General features: G+C 42.5%; 1 protein-coding gene across 2 annotated transcripts; it reads left to right on the forward strand.

Moving 5' to 3' along the window:
• The first annotated feature begins 1755 nt into the window (after window positions 1–1755).
• Window positions 1756–10554, forward strand: GPS1 (G protein pathway suppressor 1). 2 transcript variants are annotated; one of them, XM_010080506.1, is made up of 13 exons: window positions 1756–1854; window positions 3522–3703; window positions 4924–5088; window positions 5270–5405; window positions 5555–5632; window positions 6038–6098; window positions 6502–6587; window positions 7041–7135; window positions 8105–8210; window positions 8581–8661; window positions 8774–8911; window positions 9125–9259; window positions 10007–10554. In XM_010080506.1, the coding sequence occupies exons 1-13, from the start codon at window positions 1777–1779 to the stop codon at window positions 10079–10081; spliced, it is 1416 nt and encodes a 471-aa protein (XP_010078808.1). In that variant the 5' UTR covers window positions 1756–1776; the 3' UTR covers window positions 10082–10554. The 2 variants fall into 2 exon arrangements, with proteins under 2 accessions (XP_010078808.1, XP_010078807.1); XM_010080505.1 differs by having other exon boundaries at window positions 1777–1854; window positions 3522–3708; window positions 4917–5088.
• Window positions 10555–16300: the final 5746 nt, after the last annotated feature.

A 16300-nucleotide genomic window follows, 5' to 3' on the forward strand; every position in this document is an offset into this window, starting at 1 on the left:
CGGGTCTTTCGGGCGGGGTGCGGGGCGGTGCAGCATCGGTCCGAGGGACGGGTCTGTACCGCGCCCCCCAGCAGCCGCCTCCCGGGTACAGCGGAAGCCTGCGGCTGATCCGCGGGTGAGGCCTCGGGAGGCCTGGGCAGGGGGCCCCTCTGGGGTCAGGAGATCTTGGGGAGTGGGCGTTATTTCATTTGATTTATGAGCAGTTCTTAAGTCAACCTTGCATCTTCTTTCCAAAATAAAGACTTAGCGTGAAAATGTCTGAGTTCAGATACCTCAGTGGGACTGCCAGCCCGCTCGTTGTGTTTTTCCTTGGCTGCAAGTTAGGAGAGAAGCGGGGTACAGCCCGCCAGCATGGCAAGACACAAACAATCCTGTTCCACCTTCCGGCGGTGGAAACTGTTAGTTTCTGTGATGCTGGTTTCTAAGGCGGCCGTATCATGTTTTCACTATGGTAGGCAAACAACTGACAACCCTGACACCTAGTGTTTATGAGATAAAGAGAGAAGGTAGATAAAAATGGGAAAAGTAATGGTCTCAATATATGGCAACTTAAATGGTTTTGTGCACAGTCTTCCTGATTGGTGAGCCAGACAATCAAACTCTCTTTTGCATCCTCCTTCCCTTTCCTTTGCACAGGGAATAACAAACTAGGAAACAAACTTTTATGTGCTTTACTTGCTTTTACTTCAGATTTTGGGAGCTTTTGCATTAGTGTATTTGGTACGTACCAGTCTGAAAGAGTAAACAGGCTGTGGGTGAATACCAGATGCATCAATTTTTAGAGTTAGGAAACCTGGATCTGCCCTATTGCATCTCACAAAAAAACCCCCAAAACCCCACCAACCCAACCCCAAACCCCCTCTATCTTAATTTCTTAACAGACAGCAAAATCGATAAAATCATGGACCTTTGGTGTTGGTGGGAGCAAGGTGGTTGGCATGTTTGCCCTTTTTAAGGTCCGCTCATGCAATTTACCCTAAATCAGGTGTTGCTTATGGTAATATCTGCACATATTCAGCTTTTTATGAGAGGATGTTCAGCTTGGTTTTCCTGACTTCAAATCAGTAATACCTAGGGGGAATGTTCAGCACACTTCTGGCTAGGGGGAGGACAATAATTTCGTGATAGCAGACCGGTTTTGTTTGTAGGAGTGCACAGTAAATTGGTCTTAAATGGGATCATGTGCAAGCACAGCACTGATGCAGTTGTGCTGAGGTCACTCTGCTGGTGTAATTCCTTGTGTGGTTCAAAGCAGTGGAAGATACACTGGGAGAAGAGAATTCTGTTGTTCTTGCAAAAGGGAGTCTACCTAAACAGTTGGACTTGAATAACAATAGTAGGATAGTTCAGCTGATGGCAAATTTTTGCAGCGCAGATACATTTTTCCCCAATATTTGTTAGAAACTGTGGAATTGCCAGTCTGCCTTCTGTTGATTTTTTAATACTTAAAAAAAAAGTAACAGTTATATATATTCCCCCCCACCCCCCCCCAAAAAAAAAAATACTACTTTTAAGCATTAAAGCATCTTTGAAAGGTTCTGATGAGTTTTTTAGGTACTTTTTGACTTTTGGAGCTTCTTGAGCTGGGTGTTAATGCCTGAGTTGTGGTGGTGTTGCTAGAGAAAAATCCTAAACGCGTCTAAAGACTGAGGGGTGCTTTTCTATTTTTAAAGTTTAGTGTGTATTTAAGCAAGTCCTTAATAGATTGAATCACATAGTTGTTTCCTGCTCAGATGTAACAAGCTACTTTTGCTCTTCCAGGGTGCAGTAGAGCCCATGCAGATTGACGTAGATCCACAAGAAGATCAGCAAAATGCACCTGATATCAACTATGTGGTGGAGAACCCCACTCTGGTACGTGCTGGTTAAGGGCTAGTGGGTTATATTTACTTGTCATGGTCTCTTCCTTTGAGGGTTTTGAAAAACTCCCTCATTTTACTCCTTGTCAAATTGTTATTTAATAGATTCTCTTCAAAGCAGGGTGAGGTAAGAATAGCAGCGACCTCTTCTGTAGCTCCTTGTCAGGTACTGACCCCTACTGCTCCTTCCGAGATGAAGGAGGAATTTCTGTTTTGTGACTTGCTCTGTGCTGCCTGTTTGACACAGTTGCTGTTCTGAAATACTTGAACACTTCTCTGATTACTTACAGAGACATCGTTCCTTTATTTTGAGGCTTGTTCTTTGAGGAGCAAGGATCAGGTGCCTTAAGTATGTAATAAGGGGAGAACTCTTTCATTGTTTGATCCTCTGGAGACAGGCTAAAACCCACAGGGCTGTAGAGTTATAAAGGGCTGTATTTGTTTATATCAGTTTTGGGTTTTTTTTGTTGTTTTTTGTTTGTTTGTTTTCATCCTGTGACCTGATACCTTGTTTGATTTCATTGCATTTCAATTCTGTTCTTAAGCTAGAGTCAGGAAGGAATTACATTGTGACCTGTATGTTTTTGTTATTACTATAGCATCTTAAGTATTCCACAAAAATTAGTTATTTTATTTTCATTGTAACTGATTTGAAGGACCGTAATTCCCCTTTCATGTTCAAAGAGCTGAGGAGTGAAGTGAACTTACTCAGTGATTCAGGAGTACTGTGCACCATCAGGTATGAAACTGTGGAAGAAAGAATGCTCCTGCCTTTATGTTTTTCAAGTTCTGTAGCAAATAAAGCAGGAATCCTAAATACAAATTTTCAGTGCACATAGTCCTTTTTCAGTTTCAGAGCAAGATTAATCTTGCACTGAATCAGTCAGGAATCATGTTAGAAAATGCTACTGTAACATCTATAGCGGTATCTAAAATCAGACACACAGGGGTGAGGGAGTCAGAGGTGACACAGGATGCATTTAAATGTGGACAGGTGACCCGAGTCTCTTTCCTCCTGCCTGACTGTTCGGCTTTGTCCTGGACATTGTGCTGTGGTGGTTTGCCTGTGTACTCCTGTCTTTAGGAAATGTCCCAGCAATGACGTATCATATCTTTACTGTACATTTTGTGCTTCTCTTCTCCCCACCACCCCAAGGCTTAAAATCTGTTCAGTGTTCAGAATTTAAACCTCAGATCCTTCCTCAAGAGCAAGAGCCCCTATTTGTTCTCAAAGGGGATGTTTTAAGAAATCAGTATAAACAAAATAATGCAAATTGTCATATGGAAAATATTTTTCAAGGAAAAACTACATCTGTAATGGTTGTCTGGTTTAGGAAACTTCATCTCAAATCATGGAACTTGACAAAGTTATTAACAGGTGATGTAACCGGTGCTTAAAGTGGATGGGCTGATTAGCCTTAATGGACAGCATCACTACTGAAATAAAGAAAGGTGAATTGTAACATACTGCATATTTCTTAGGAGGTTACCAACGTTTGAAGAAGGCTGAAATGGGATAATCTTACCTAACTTTGCATTTGCCTGAGTCATGTTGCCCTTGCTGAACAGGTCAGGAGTGCAGGAAAACGCGTGCAGGTTACAGTGTGGTAGCCTGGTTTAGTGTTGCCATCCTCGCCTTCTAAGACCAGGTTTTGTTTGCAGGATTTGGAGCAGTATGCGTCGAGCTACAGTGGTCTGATGCGAATTGAGCGGCTGCAATTTATTGCTGATCACTGCCCACAGCTGCGGGTGGAAGCTCTCAAGATGGCACTGTCATTTGTCCAGAGAACTTTCAACGTTGATGTGTACGAAGAGATCCACAGAAAATTGTCTGAGGCCACCAGGTACTAAGAGATCATGGGAACCTGGGGAGCCTTTTTTGACTGAGCTGAGATCGATGTGCCGCAATGGGGGACTTGACATGTGATACTGGCATGTTCCTTATGCAAATTGTCTTTGCTCTTAGAATTTGGTAGCAGTGAAATACATGTGTTCAGGCCTAAGGTCTCAGGCTTTTTTGAAAGGTCTCCTGCTTTTTTTTAAAAGATTAAACACAGAAGACATTGTCTCATTCTGACGTCTTAGTGTTTTAAAAGGCTACAAGTAGATATTGAGGAGAGTTTAGTCCTTGCAACTGCTTCAAATATTAATGAAAGCAGTTGTCTTTCTCAGGTAGATTATGGAGATGAAGCCTCTTCTAGATGCTCTTCTGTTCATAAAGGAAAACCTTATCTGTTTGCTTTGCTTTGGTTTGGTTTTTCTGCACCGCGCCCCCCGCCCTTCCAGGATTTGATGTCAAGAGTCGCCTTTGATACTTCAGTTATCCACCACGCTTCTTTCTTTGCATTCTTTATGTTGCTATGCATATCTGTGGATTTCTTGTCTGTTTTGCCCTGGGAGTCTTTACCAGGTATGTATGGCAGTATGTCCATTGCTTTCTTATATGTGAAAAGGACTGTTAAAAAAACCAAACCAAACCAAACCAAAACCCCCAAAAAACCTCAGAATGTGTTTTTCTGTTTAAAATATTGGAAAGTGAGTCCAGTGCAAGTAGAGTTGTTGGCCTGAGCTGGGTGGAAAAACAAGTTGGATAACATCTGCACAGTGCAGCTTTGCTATCAAGCCATTGCAATATAGCTGGGGAGAGAACTCGTAAACACGCATGCTGCGTCCCATGTAGATGTTTGATAGGATTCAGTGACTCTTTAGAGTCATTAAATACTTTCATATAATGTAATAATTCATTGCAGCACTGTTACTAACTTGCTTTCAGTCGATTTATAGAGCATGTTGTTTCTTTAAAATCAGCAATGACTTGCTTGTTAAAAAAAGACCTGCAAAAGATCATTAGGATGATTCTGAGAAGAAGTTGTAAACATTTGTGATGCTTATGCTACTGTTTTCACTGCTGTCTTTTCATTTTATCCCCACCATCCTTGTTTTCTCTGTGGTCTGTTTTGTATGTGCAGCACTGTTTGTTAGGGTAACAGTGCCAGGTACTCAGCCGACCTCTGTTCAGAAGAATTTGCAGCATAATAATCCCATTCAAACTCTTTCCTTTCAGAGAACTGCAGAATACACCTGATGCTGTCCCTGATAGTGGAATTGAACCCCCTCCTCTTGACACAGCTTGGGTTGAAGCTACACGCAAAAAAGCTCTTCTTAAACTGGAGAAACTCGACACAGATCTGAAAAATTACAAAGGGAACTCCATCAAGGAGAGTATCAGGTGAGATGCAGAAGGCTTTGCTGGAGCAAGGAAGAGCATTTTGCTCCTCCAGGTACCTAACACAGGATGTCAACTGCATTCAGTGCCTTAGGTCAGTGTGTTGAGTTACTTGTTTGGAACAAACCGACTGTGTTTCTTTCTGAGCGCACAGTTAATTGGTATTTTAATTCCTGTGCTCCAGGAGAGGCCATGATGACTTGGGTGATCATTACCTTGACTGTGGGGACCTCAGCAACGCTCTCAAGTGTTACTCGCGAGCCCGTGATTACTGCACCAGTGCTAAACATGTTATCAACATGTGTCTCAATGTCATCAAGGTGGGAAGGTTTACAGGAAATGGTACCTGGTGTCTTTCTGATATCTACTGTAAAGTCCACCCATACTTTGCTCTGGTTACACCTCTTGTATCTGCAGTGATACTGCTTATCTAAGTAACACCATTTGTCCATGCCTGTTCTACAAAAAGGTCAGTGTCTACCTCCAGAATTGGTCTCACGTTGTGAACTATGTAAGCAAAGCTGAGACTACACCAGAAATTGCGGAAGTAAGGTCCTGCTTTTTAACTTGCATGAGTTTTCACTTTGTTTTCTGTCTCCAAAATTTGTAAAATTGATTTCTTCCTTTCCCCTTTTATGACTTGCTCTCTGTAAGACTCTTTCCATCTTACAGTCTGCTCTTCCTCTAATCCAGCCTCCTTGGCTGCTATACTGTTTCTTTTGAGATTCATTGTTGCTTTTCTCCCGTGATACATGTGTAAAAAAATCTGACTCGTGGTAGAAACAGAGAAACTTCCCATCCTGTATTTGCCATATTTCCCAAGACAAATAGATTAAGTTATTCTGCTGTTGAGATTTGCAAGTTAATTACTAGGATGAAATATCCCAAGGACAGTTGTAATCAAAATGCTTTTCATGCTGCTTGCTCACTACTGCTTTTTCTTATCCTTTAGCAAAGAGGAGAAAGAGACAGCCAGACACAAGCAATTCTCACCAAGCTGAAATGTGCAGCAGGTGAGTGAATCCTCAGCTTCCTGTATTGTCTGCCCATCTTTCTGCCTGTTAGTTGTTCGTAGGGCTCTTTGACAACAGTGTGTGCGTGGTTCATTTTTTCTCTCAGATTTGACAGACTTTATATTTTCTCACCAGAAATGCAAAATTCTGTAAAGCTGATGAGCTGGAACTGTGCTGACTTGTTTTTACCATTTCCTTCTATCTCCCTAAGTTTCTTCAGAGAGGATGCCAGTGTGAGTCAACGTAGTTCAAAGGATGCTAGATACTGTCTGAGAGTCTCATTTCATTTCAATAGTGAAGGCGCTAGCAACCATGTGTGGGCCTGTCCTACTCCCCAACTTTTGCAATTTCTCCTAATTTGTATGCTGTCATAAACAAAGGACTAACTTTTTCTGGTTCCTAGGCTTGGCTGAACTAGCTGCTCGGAAGTACAAACAGGCAGCAAAGTGCTTCTTGTTGTCATCATTTGATCACTGTGATTTCCCTGAGGTGAGGACCAAGAGGGAGCTCTGTGCAGGTCTTTCAGGGGATGTAATTCTTCTAAGTATTAGGCTGGAACATTCAGATATTTTAGTTATTCTTGGAGCACTCCTGTATAGTTTGGTGGTCCTGTGAACTATGGTTTGTTTGTTTTTTTTTTTTAAAGTCTCTGTTCTTTGGTTCTCTAAATGATCTACGTTAGGTCACATAGGAATTACCTGTGAGATTTGTGCATCTGTGTAGTTCAGTCTAAAGACTGGCTGTTGGAAATGGTTTCTGCTCTCTTAGCAGTGGAGAATCACTTCTTGGGCTCTGGGTGGATACCTAAGAGCATGCTGAGTGGGTTCACTGCATTTGACAAGGTGTAATCTTGTCACTGTGTGAAGGAAAGGCCTGGGGTAGGATACTTAATTCCAACCTCCTGCCATTTCAGTAGCCAGTGACAGTGCTCTGTCTCTCCAGCTGTTATCTCCGAGCAATGTGGCTGTGTATGGTGGTCTCTGTGCCCTTGCTACCTTTGACCGTCAGGAACTGCAACGAAATGTTATCTCCAGCAGGTAAGTGATGCCTTGAGAAGAGTTTGTATGTACTGGACATCTTCTGGGACATGGGACTTCGGTTGAGGGTGGATTCTGGTGCAAGCAGTAGCTTTCTCATCCAGAAGAGAAAGAATCACTGAGCCTTAGTTTGGCTTTAGCATTAAGTGACGTTTCACTGTCTAAAACACAGTTCTTAATCACAGCTGAAATTTTCATAGTATAACGGAAATTTCCAACCCAGGTCAGATCCAACTGAATTGTTAATACAACTTGCAGTGTAATCTAACAATGACACATACAAGGTTAAGAGAATTACAAAAGAAAATGGATATTTGTGTGTTGTAGATTGAGTTACAGTGATACTGAATTCCCGTCAACTAAGTGTATGGAAGCACTAATTTTAAATTAATGTGGAAAAAAGGTTGTTACCTTGACTTTTTTGTTGGCTGATTCATAGGGTGAGATCCCAAGGTTCAGAAATCTGTGATGGAGAATTGGGAGACCGCTGAGCAAGAGTGTGCATCCCAAAGATCTCCCACACTTACGATCGGTTATTTTCCTGAGACAGTTGCATGCTTAACCTGCCTGTGGCATGCTGTGCAGGCTGTGCTTTCAAAGGGAACACAACGCTGGTCAACACAGACTACAGAACATGCACACATGTGGCTCATGTTTTTTGTGGTGGTATGCCCTAATTTTGGCCTGTTCCCACTCCTTTTGTTGTTTTGTGTGGAGAAACACTTCTACTGGTTGGTTTGTCAAAAGTCCCTTGCTTTCCTTCACCACAGCTCTGATGCTGTGCTGCGTCTCTCTGTGCTCCAGGCTCCCAGCCCTGCTGCAAATGGGCTGTCTGGTCTGTTAGAGAGTAAATTCTTGGAATCTTCAAATGATAGGGAGAGTTTGTAACCTTGCAACTTGGAGTGATGGGGTTGTGGGGTATTTAAGTGGTAGGTTCCAATGTCTGATTGCTGCTGTCTTTATCTGTAGCTCCTTCAAATTGTTTTTGGAGCTGGAACCACAGGTTCGTGACATCATCTTCAAGTTTTATGAATCTAAATACGCTTCATGCCTGAAGATGCTGGATGAGATGAAGGTGAGTTGCAGGGGAGCAGTGCAGAACAGACCCTGAAAGTTCCCTTCGCCTAGCCTTCTGTGAGAGGCAGTGACTGTTAAAAGTAGCTACTAAGAGTGCTCAGCTCTTCTGTCTTCTGTCTCCTGATGTGGTGGATGGAAATTGGGAGTACTTTAGCAGTAGAGGATGAGGAGAAGTGTTAAATTTTTGAAATATATTGCTAGTTCTTTTTTTCATTCTTACTATTTCAGTCTTATTCTTATTATGGTATTGTCTTGCTATGGTGTAATACCCTTAAGGTTCAAGTATATACATATATATGTTTCAGAACATAGGAATAATGTATTTTTCCAGGCTGTGTCTCAGCTTCTGATGTGTTTTTTTTGCACAGGACAACCTGCTGCTGGATATGTACCTTGCACCTCATGTCAGGACACTTTATACACAGATTCGAAATCGTGCCCTTATCCAGGTAATTGTTCCTATAATCCTGAGAGGTGGATGAACAGTGAGATAGGTCATCTCTTTGTAATTGCTTTTACCATGGTTTTTCAGAGGGCAACTGAATATTTTCTTCTTCCTAGTACTTCAGTCCCTATGTGTCAGCAGATATGCGCAAGATGGCCACGGCTTTTAATACCACGGTAGCTGCTCTGGAAGATGAACTTACTCAGCTAATCCTGGAGGGACTGATCAATGCCAGAATAGACTCGCACAGTAAGGTGAGTGCATCTGAGCCACAGATCGTAGACTGAACAGCTGTACTAGAAACTCTCCATTCCTGGGACACTTTGAAGTCGCATTCATCTGTTGTGAGTGGTGTTTTCAGTCGGGCTGCTCCGTGTGTACACTCGGACTCCATGGTACCTTAGCTTTGTTCCCGTGTGTGGAACCCTGTTGTAGCTCCTGTGTACAGTTCTCTGTATTGGTTACAGATTCTTTATGCTCGAGATGTAGATCAGCGCAGCACAACTTTTGAGAAGTCTTTACTAATGGGCAAAGAGTTTCAGCGACGTGCCAAAGCTATGATCCTGCGAGCTGCCGTCCTGCGCAACCAGATACATGTCAAGGTATGAGCGTGTTAAGTGTAGACTTTGAGACAGTGTTAAGATTTTAATTTTTTTTTTAAAGCAAAACTATAAAAGGTGGTGAATTCAAGATTCTGGAGAGGAATGGATTTATTGTGCTCATGACTGGACAAATCCTTATCATAGTAAATACTACATATATAGGGAACAAGCATTTGTAGCCAATACATTGACCTGCTTGTGCAACACAGAATGTCCTTTCAAGTTTATATGCTTGGGTTCATTCCAACTAATTCTTGATACACATATCTTTTATCTTATCAAAACAAAGAGTGTTTGAAGTATTTTTTTTTTTTTTTAGTAGAGGAAGGAAAAAATGCATGAATTGCTTGGAGTATTCCTTCCAGGATGTAGTTCCAAAAAAATGCCCTTAGGGAGGATATGCCATCTGACACAGAATGTGTTAAATTCTGTAGTATATTAACCTCTGTGGTAACTAAATGCCAGATAGGATCCAACTTCTGGGGCCAACAGCACCTTGTACATAGTAAATAAGTGTGGCTTAAAGGTTATGGTTTGACTTGTTTAGGAACAGTTCTTAAGAACTGTAACTATAGAAGTTGTAAGCACAAAGCTTTTGCAGAGCCATCATTATGTGTGAGTTGGGGGTATGCTCTCCCCATGCAGGTATCCTGCTGTGCTTCACCCGTACTTCATTTGGTCTCTCAGGGAGCACTCTGCAGGGTATTTACACATCACTAACTGGGATGTGTTTTGGTCTTGTTGCAGTCTCCTCCAAGAGAAGGTAGCCAAGGGGAGCTTACTCCAGCTAACAGCCAGTCCAGGATGAGCACCAACATGTGAAAAACTTCGTGCACTACCAAAAGAAATGGTCCCTCCAGGACTGTACCCAGTGTCTCACCCACTAACTGCTGAGCTTCACAGACTGTCCCTGTTTCCCTCACTTCTTGCTCCGACTGCGAGGGCCAGGGCTGATGGTGGAAAATACGAATATTCCAATAACTTCAATTCTCCTTGAAAATAATTTCTTTCTAAAAACAGCATCTCTGCAATGGGTCATCATTTCAGTTTTGCTGGAACACCTTCCTCCATTCTCCTTCTTCCACCACTCCATAAAGAGATGTCAGGTTATTCATGCCAATGCTGATTTGAGAGTTTTTCAGCTGCTATTAGTTTTCTTGTTTCAAGGTTGCAAAAATAGTTAGTGTTAAGTTGAATGGACAGGTGTGATCTAAGATGAATTTCACTGGCCTGAAAGTATTGCCTTGATTGAGCAATGCTGAGCATTCTGTTTATTCCAGATAAACTTACAAGTGTATTGCTCTCAATTATGGAGCTAGAGTTCTGATGGGAGAGCAGATTTATTTTGAGAAACTCTTGCTGATTTTTCACCTAGACCAGAAAACATGCACTGCTTCCATGCATTTATTCACAGGCCTTTATTTCAGGGTGTTATGTTTACCTGGATCCAGGTTCTTTCTCTCTGGTCTCTGTTTTCAAAGACCTGTTTCCTGATGTGTTTCCCACTTGTGCATGACCTGGCTTTGAGGTCCAGTGTTATTGTAGCAGTAAATCTCTACTTCATGCAAATATTGCTGCTTGTCCAGTCTTACTGCCATACTGTGTGATAGTTTCCCAATATGTGCAACAGTTGCTTCTGGTAGCATGGATAAATGCCATAAAATACCACTCAAGTCCCGTGGAAGAGCTGAAAGCAGCCACTCTAGGTGCCCATTCTCCACGTGCATTTATTCTGCTTTTCCTTTTATAAAGGGATTAAAGGTGGCAGCCCAGGTATGTGGGTTCTATGTTAATGAAAGGAGATACGCACTGAATTCTCTGAAGTCACTGCAGCCTGGCATTCATCTGATCCATAAGGCAAGCTAAGAATTTTGATCCAGCCCTGACTGGTCTGGCAACTGATAACAGATGTTACTGTTAATGTGTTAATGCTTGCTTTTTTTTTTTTTTAATTGTTATATCTAGTGCATTAAACAGCAGGATTAAAAAGCTTCTGAGTATTTGGAGTTTTGTATTAAAGTTGGGTTTTAGGTGTTTTGATCTCAAGCCATTGATTTTTTCGCTAAGCTTGATGAAGTTTTGTAGGCCGTTGCATTTTGCTCTCATCTGGTTGGAGATGTAGCTTGCATGAACTGTGAAGAAAGTGCAGTTTGAGGGAACGTTCTAACAAGAAAACTCCTGGACTGCATTTGCACAGCTGCTAAACTGCAACGGTGCTCTCTCTCCCTCTGTCTTTCTGTGCTTTTTATGACTTAGGTGCTGAAAATGGAAGCAGTAGTTCCTGTGAGGTCTTTGGTTAAATGTCTTTTCATCTGGCATGGAAAAATTCTCTCATTTTTGAGGGGAGAAAGGAGAGAGTTAATCAAGAACTCAGGCGCCACCGATGGCCAGATCAGTGAGAAAGGCAAGCTGAGTCCTCAGGTAAATTGCTGTACGTCCTTGTAGAAATGCTGGGAAGATAATTTTAATGCCTTCTGCTCATGCTGAAGGAAACCCATTCTGTCCTATAATACTACTTAAATGTTCTTGTTTTCCTCCTAAAAAGGGCTGCTGATACCATTTCTAAGGAAAAGATCTTAGGCTCTGCTCTTGAAAAGAGCCCCACTAAGTGCATCATGTCAGCTGGCTATTTTTGCTTACACACAGCTTCCACTCTCTCGATTGTATTCGATTATTTCTGTTCCTTCCCAGAGGCTTTCTGCTGGAGGAATCCTCAGTTGTAAATGGATGTCTTCAGCATGCTGACTGGAGAGTCTCTTCTCTTCCCTGGCCCTTGTCCGCTCTCGGGAAGTGGCTGGAAGCACATATCCTTGAGCAGTCGGCATGGAGCCCACGAGGTGGCAACAGCAGTTTTCAGCTCTTGCTGTGGCCTGAGGAAGTTCCATAGCTGGGGCAGCGGTGATCAGTTTCTTCTCTCCAGGGAAGAATGCTTACAACCTCTTTTGGACACTTAGAGCATCTATCTTTGATTGCTTAGTTCACTGGCACTGCTCAAGCACAGTGTATGCTTTTGTACAGAATTACTGACATTATCTCTTTCCTTTAGCCTGTGAAAGAAGCTGCGGTTGCTTTAGGATTTTGTAGATGTGAGTCAGAGCTGTCCAGGGATATTTCTTCTAGGCATTGTTCAGTGCCTGCTTTGGTCCTAACAACCTACCAGTCCGAAAATCAGGGAATTCAACACAGGACAGATATAGTTCTGTATAACTTGCATTCATAAGCAATGAAAGATTATTCTTACCTTAAATTTCTAAGTAATTTCCCAAGTAATAAATGTGAAAGTAGTGACTCACATAGAATTAATTTCCAGTAATTCCCTGTGGCCACCAAGGTAATTAAGGGGATGAAGTTTTGTGGGATCTGTAGCATGTTGGTCTGTCTAGGATATGTTCTGAGGCACACACTTAAGTGGCTGTCACGAACTTGTGCAGCACCTTTCTGTTGGTGAGGAAGGAGGTGCTGGTGGTAGGTCAGAATTGATGGTGTCCTCAGGCAGTGTAAATCCTGCTTTCTTTACCTGACCTAGCTAAGGATAAAGGAAAAACAGTTGGAAAGAATCTGGTTCTTTTGGCAAAAGCAGTTTTAATTAACATAACTGATTTTAGTGGTAATGTAAAAACTGCCATTGTGAGGTTTGTGTTGGAGTAATTGGGGATGACTGGTAATTATCTGGCCAGAACTTGTCCAGCACATTGGTCTGTGCTGCTGAGATTTGTAGAGGGAGGTCTGTCGGAGGGGGAGATTGTATTACCGCTTGGACTGTGGCTGGGTGCAGCATCATCTGTAAGCTGCTGTCGCCTGAGAGACTTCAGTGGATGAGGGAGAGAGGAGGAGAGTTTGGTCGTTGCCCTGTGCTGTGCATGTGTGATCTGCACATGGGTTTCTGGGACTCTGCCATAACTGTCTCGGCACTACTTCCTAATTTAGTTGAAATTTCAGCATTGTTCCATCCTCTGGACAGCTCACAAAATGGCCTCTGTATTATTTCTGATACATGCAATGTAAAACAAACTTTTGGAAAAACAAATGAGGAAACTTTAATAATAGCAGCAATGCTTCTGATAAATACCCGTCATGCATAGGTAGAAAGTGCTGGTCAAGCATTGTTGGTTTGTTTTTTTTTTTAATTTAGTTTCTTAAGAGTAAAGTCTCAGCCAACTTAACCTGGTTTTTCAAAGTTCTTATGCTGTCTCCTTCATGACTTTGTATATGAGGCGGATGACAATGGGGGAGCAGTGTGCTTCGCAGGACATTGCTCTTAGTATTTTCTCATGCCACCCCCTTGTGAGAGCTGAGGCTAATACAAGTCAGCGTTTCATTTTTTCAGTAGTCCATTAACTGTGAATTTGCAGAAGGATGAAAAACACCAAACTGGTGTGGCACTGACTCTGCGTATCTGTGATGCTGTTAGGGAGCAGAGGATGAATTACTCTCTGCTTTGCAAATGAGCTTTATACTTCAGCTCATACTGTTTTGGCTTCTACGTTCCTGTGGATCTGTGAATTCCATACAACGTCTCATAGGGTCTGATAGAACAACCTAGCTTTAGATTATCTCTCAGGATAGGTTGATGAGGCTAAATTAATTAGATAGGGAACAGAAACTGGCTAATATTTTATGTCAATCTCTTAAGAGACGTGTAAGATTCAGTAGTTAGAAGTTTGGTAAATTCATAATGCAAGTAAGACAGTTTCTTGACAGCACAGAAATAATTCAGGCTCAGGCTTCAGTAGAATTATGAAAAGCTGACTGAAGGGTAGCTGCATTAGCAAGAGATGGACTAATTCAAACAAGAATTCAAATGGCAAGACCTGAAAATCTGTTTTACGTGGTAGGTCAGGCTCGGTAATCTTGTCCTTGATCCCGTGGATATCACTGTTTCAGTTGTCTGCAGCTATACCTTTGCACAGTACACTTCCTGTGCCTGTAGTTTATGTAACTGCGAAGTCTATGTGTACGTCAAGGTTGTACCCTGTAAATACAAGCTGAGATCCAGGGTTTTCAATCTTCGTTTTAATGTACTGCTTTTTGTCCCCCCCCACCTTTTTTTTAATTCTCTGATATCTCATCTTGTAAGCTATTTGCCAAATAAAGGCAGTTGTCTTTCTTTTTGTCAGGTGAACTCCTACTAGTTTGTCCTGTGTGCCTCTGAAAATGGATTTAGATACAAGAATCCCATCTCTCTCAAACCCAAAACCCAAAGGCTGAGGATCATTTTCACCATAATTCTGCATGCAGAGCACTGCCTTTTCCTCCCCTTACTGCCATTAAAATTAAATAGTGTCTGTCTTCTTGAGGGCCTGTGAAATAGAAACAAAATAGAACACTAACTTGCTGAGTTGGCAGGCTGCAATTTTTTGATGAGAGATAAACAGGATAATCAGTATATTGCCTAGCCTGAAAGTAATCCCTAGCAGGTGTGCCCAGCGTGAATGGTAAATGTCTCAGCTTTACTCATGTTGTAATAGTGCCTCCTAGTTCACAAGCATTTTTTATTAAGAAATAGATACACTGGTCATCTTTACCTTATTAATTGCAAGGTTATAATCTTCTAGAATGTCTGTTGAGAGTTGAGGTTGCAACTTTTTTTTCCATGAGCATGGTGGTTTGTGGTTGGATGCAGAAGGAGTTGTGTTGCAGTGCCCAACTGAAGAGTGTTCCAGTCCCGTGTTTGGAGCACGGCAGCGCTCTGCCACCTCCTGGGACAGAGCTCAGAGGAGGAGCGTGCATCTGCCTGCGCTGACTATTAAGAAACGCCTTGTAAGAGCGGGTGGGGTTGAATATGCCTTAAATACTAGTTCTGTACAGAAATGTGTCCATTTAGGATTCTCAAGTGTAAAGCCCTTCCTAAATTTAGGAGCCGAGAGCCAGCTTGATCCTTTCTTCACGCTGGGAAGCGACTCTGTGATGAGACTGTACTCATGAGAGATGTGTTCTGACAGCCCCCCTGTGGTTAAGAACACAACCCGAATCTCACGGCTGTTTCTTATGCAGATGCTTTTTCTGACTTTGTAAGTTTCCTCTGGCACAGTGAGCAGGACAGTGACTGAGCTTTCTGATGATTTCGGGAAACTCTGTAAAACGGGGAGGGGTCAGGTAAGCCGTTTGAAAATTCGATGATAATGAACATTTAGCCCTTTATTAGAAGAGGGGCTTTTCGAACAGACCAGAATACCTGGCAGCTTTAAAGTGTGTGCCTGTGCGAGAGAAGAAGTGGACAATTTCCACAGGAGGTGGGAGACGTGGTTTCAAGTTCCCATCTTTAAATAAGGCAGAGAAGCATCTTTAAAGGTGGTTCTCCCACACTAATCATGGGGCTATTTGGTAAATGCCACACCCTCTCCCACCCCCTCAGTTTCTGTGCTAGCTCCAATTCACAAGGCAAGCTAGAGTAACACCTACCAGCTTAGTGTCTAAACTTGATTTGAATACAGGGGTAGCCAGAAATTATGAAAGCTGCTGAAAGTCTTGGTTAATGAGCTGATTAAAGTGGAAGATGCTATTCCCAGAACATCATGGAAATATTTTGTTCAAGTAAGGAGCAAATGAAATGGGAAGACTCCACAGGAGAGTGTCAGCTCCTTTTATTGTCCTCATCTGTAGAAAGGCACAACGCCACGTTAGGCAGCATTGAAGTCCAGCCTCCAAATGGATACGGAGCTCTCCTCCTGAGGGCCCTCCAGAGGGTTTAGTGAGAATGAATGGGAACAGCTGGGTAAAAGCTGGCAGGCGTGGACACAGAGATGCAGATGCACATGATCCTGTGATAGAGAAGGTGCCTGCAGAAGGGGAGCACAAGGCTGGCTGACGTCAGGGTGGGCCAGCGCCTCTGCTCACAGATGGGGCCCTGCGTCGTGACCTGTTCATCTTGCTTGTGGGCTCCGTTGTTATTAATGCTTTGAATGAGATTGTTTCTCCTTGGATTGAATAAGTCTACAGCTACTGGTAGTTTAGGGTGTTTTTTCAGCATGCTGTTACGGTCCATGTATAAACTGATGACTCTGAACATCCTTTGTAATGCAGGTTAGGAAATGTAAACTG

Source organism: Pterocles gutturalis, unplaced genomic scaffold (assembly GCF_000699245.1).
Source record: "Pterocles gutturalis isolate BGI_N339 unplaced genomic scaffold, ASM69924v1 scaffold20544, whole genome shotgun sequence".
In the NCBI taxonomy this organism is placed as follows: domain Eukaryota; kingdom Metazoa; phylum Chordata; class Aves; order Pterocliformes; family Pteroclidae; genus Pterocles; species Pterocles gutturalis.

Excerpts from the sequence above, each read along its gene's own strand:
- GPS1 (XM_010080505.1), top strand. The coding sequence starts at position 1,777 with ATGCAGATTGACGTAGATCCACAAGAAGATCAGCAAAATGCACCTGAT. Across the intron at positions 3,709-4,916 it reads GTCTGAGGCCACCAGGTACT|CTTTCAGAGAACTGCAGAAT; the intron begins AAGAGATCATGG and ends TCAAACTCTTTC. Across the intron at positions 7,136-8,104 it reads CGAAATGTTATCTCCAGCAG|CTCCTTCAAATTGTTTTTGG; the intron begins GTAAGTGATGCC and ends CTTTATCTGTAG.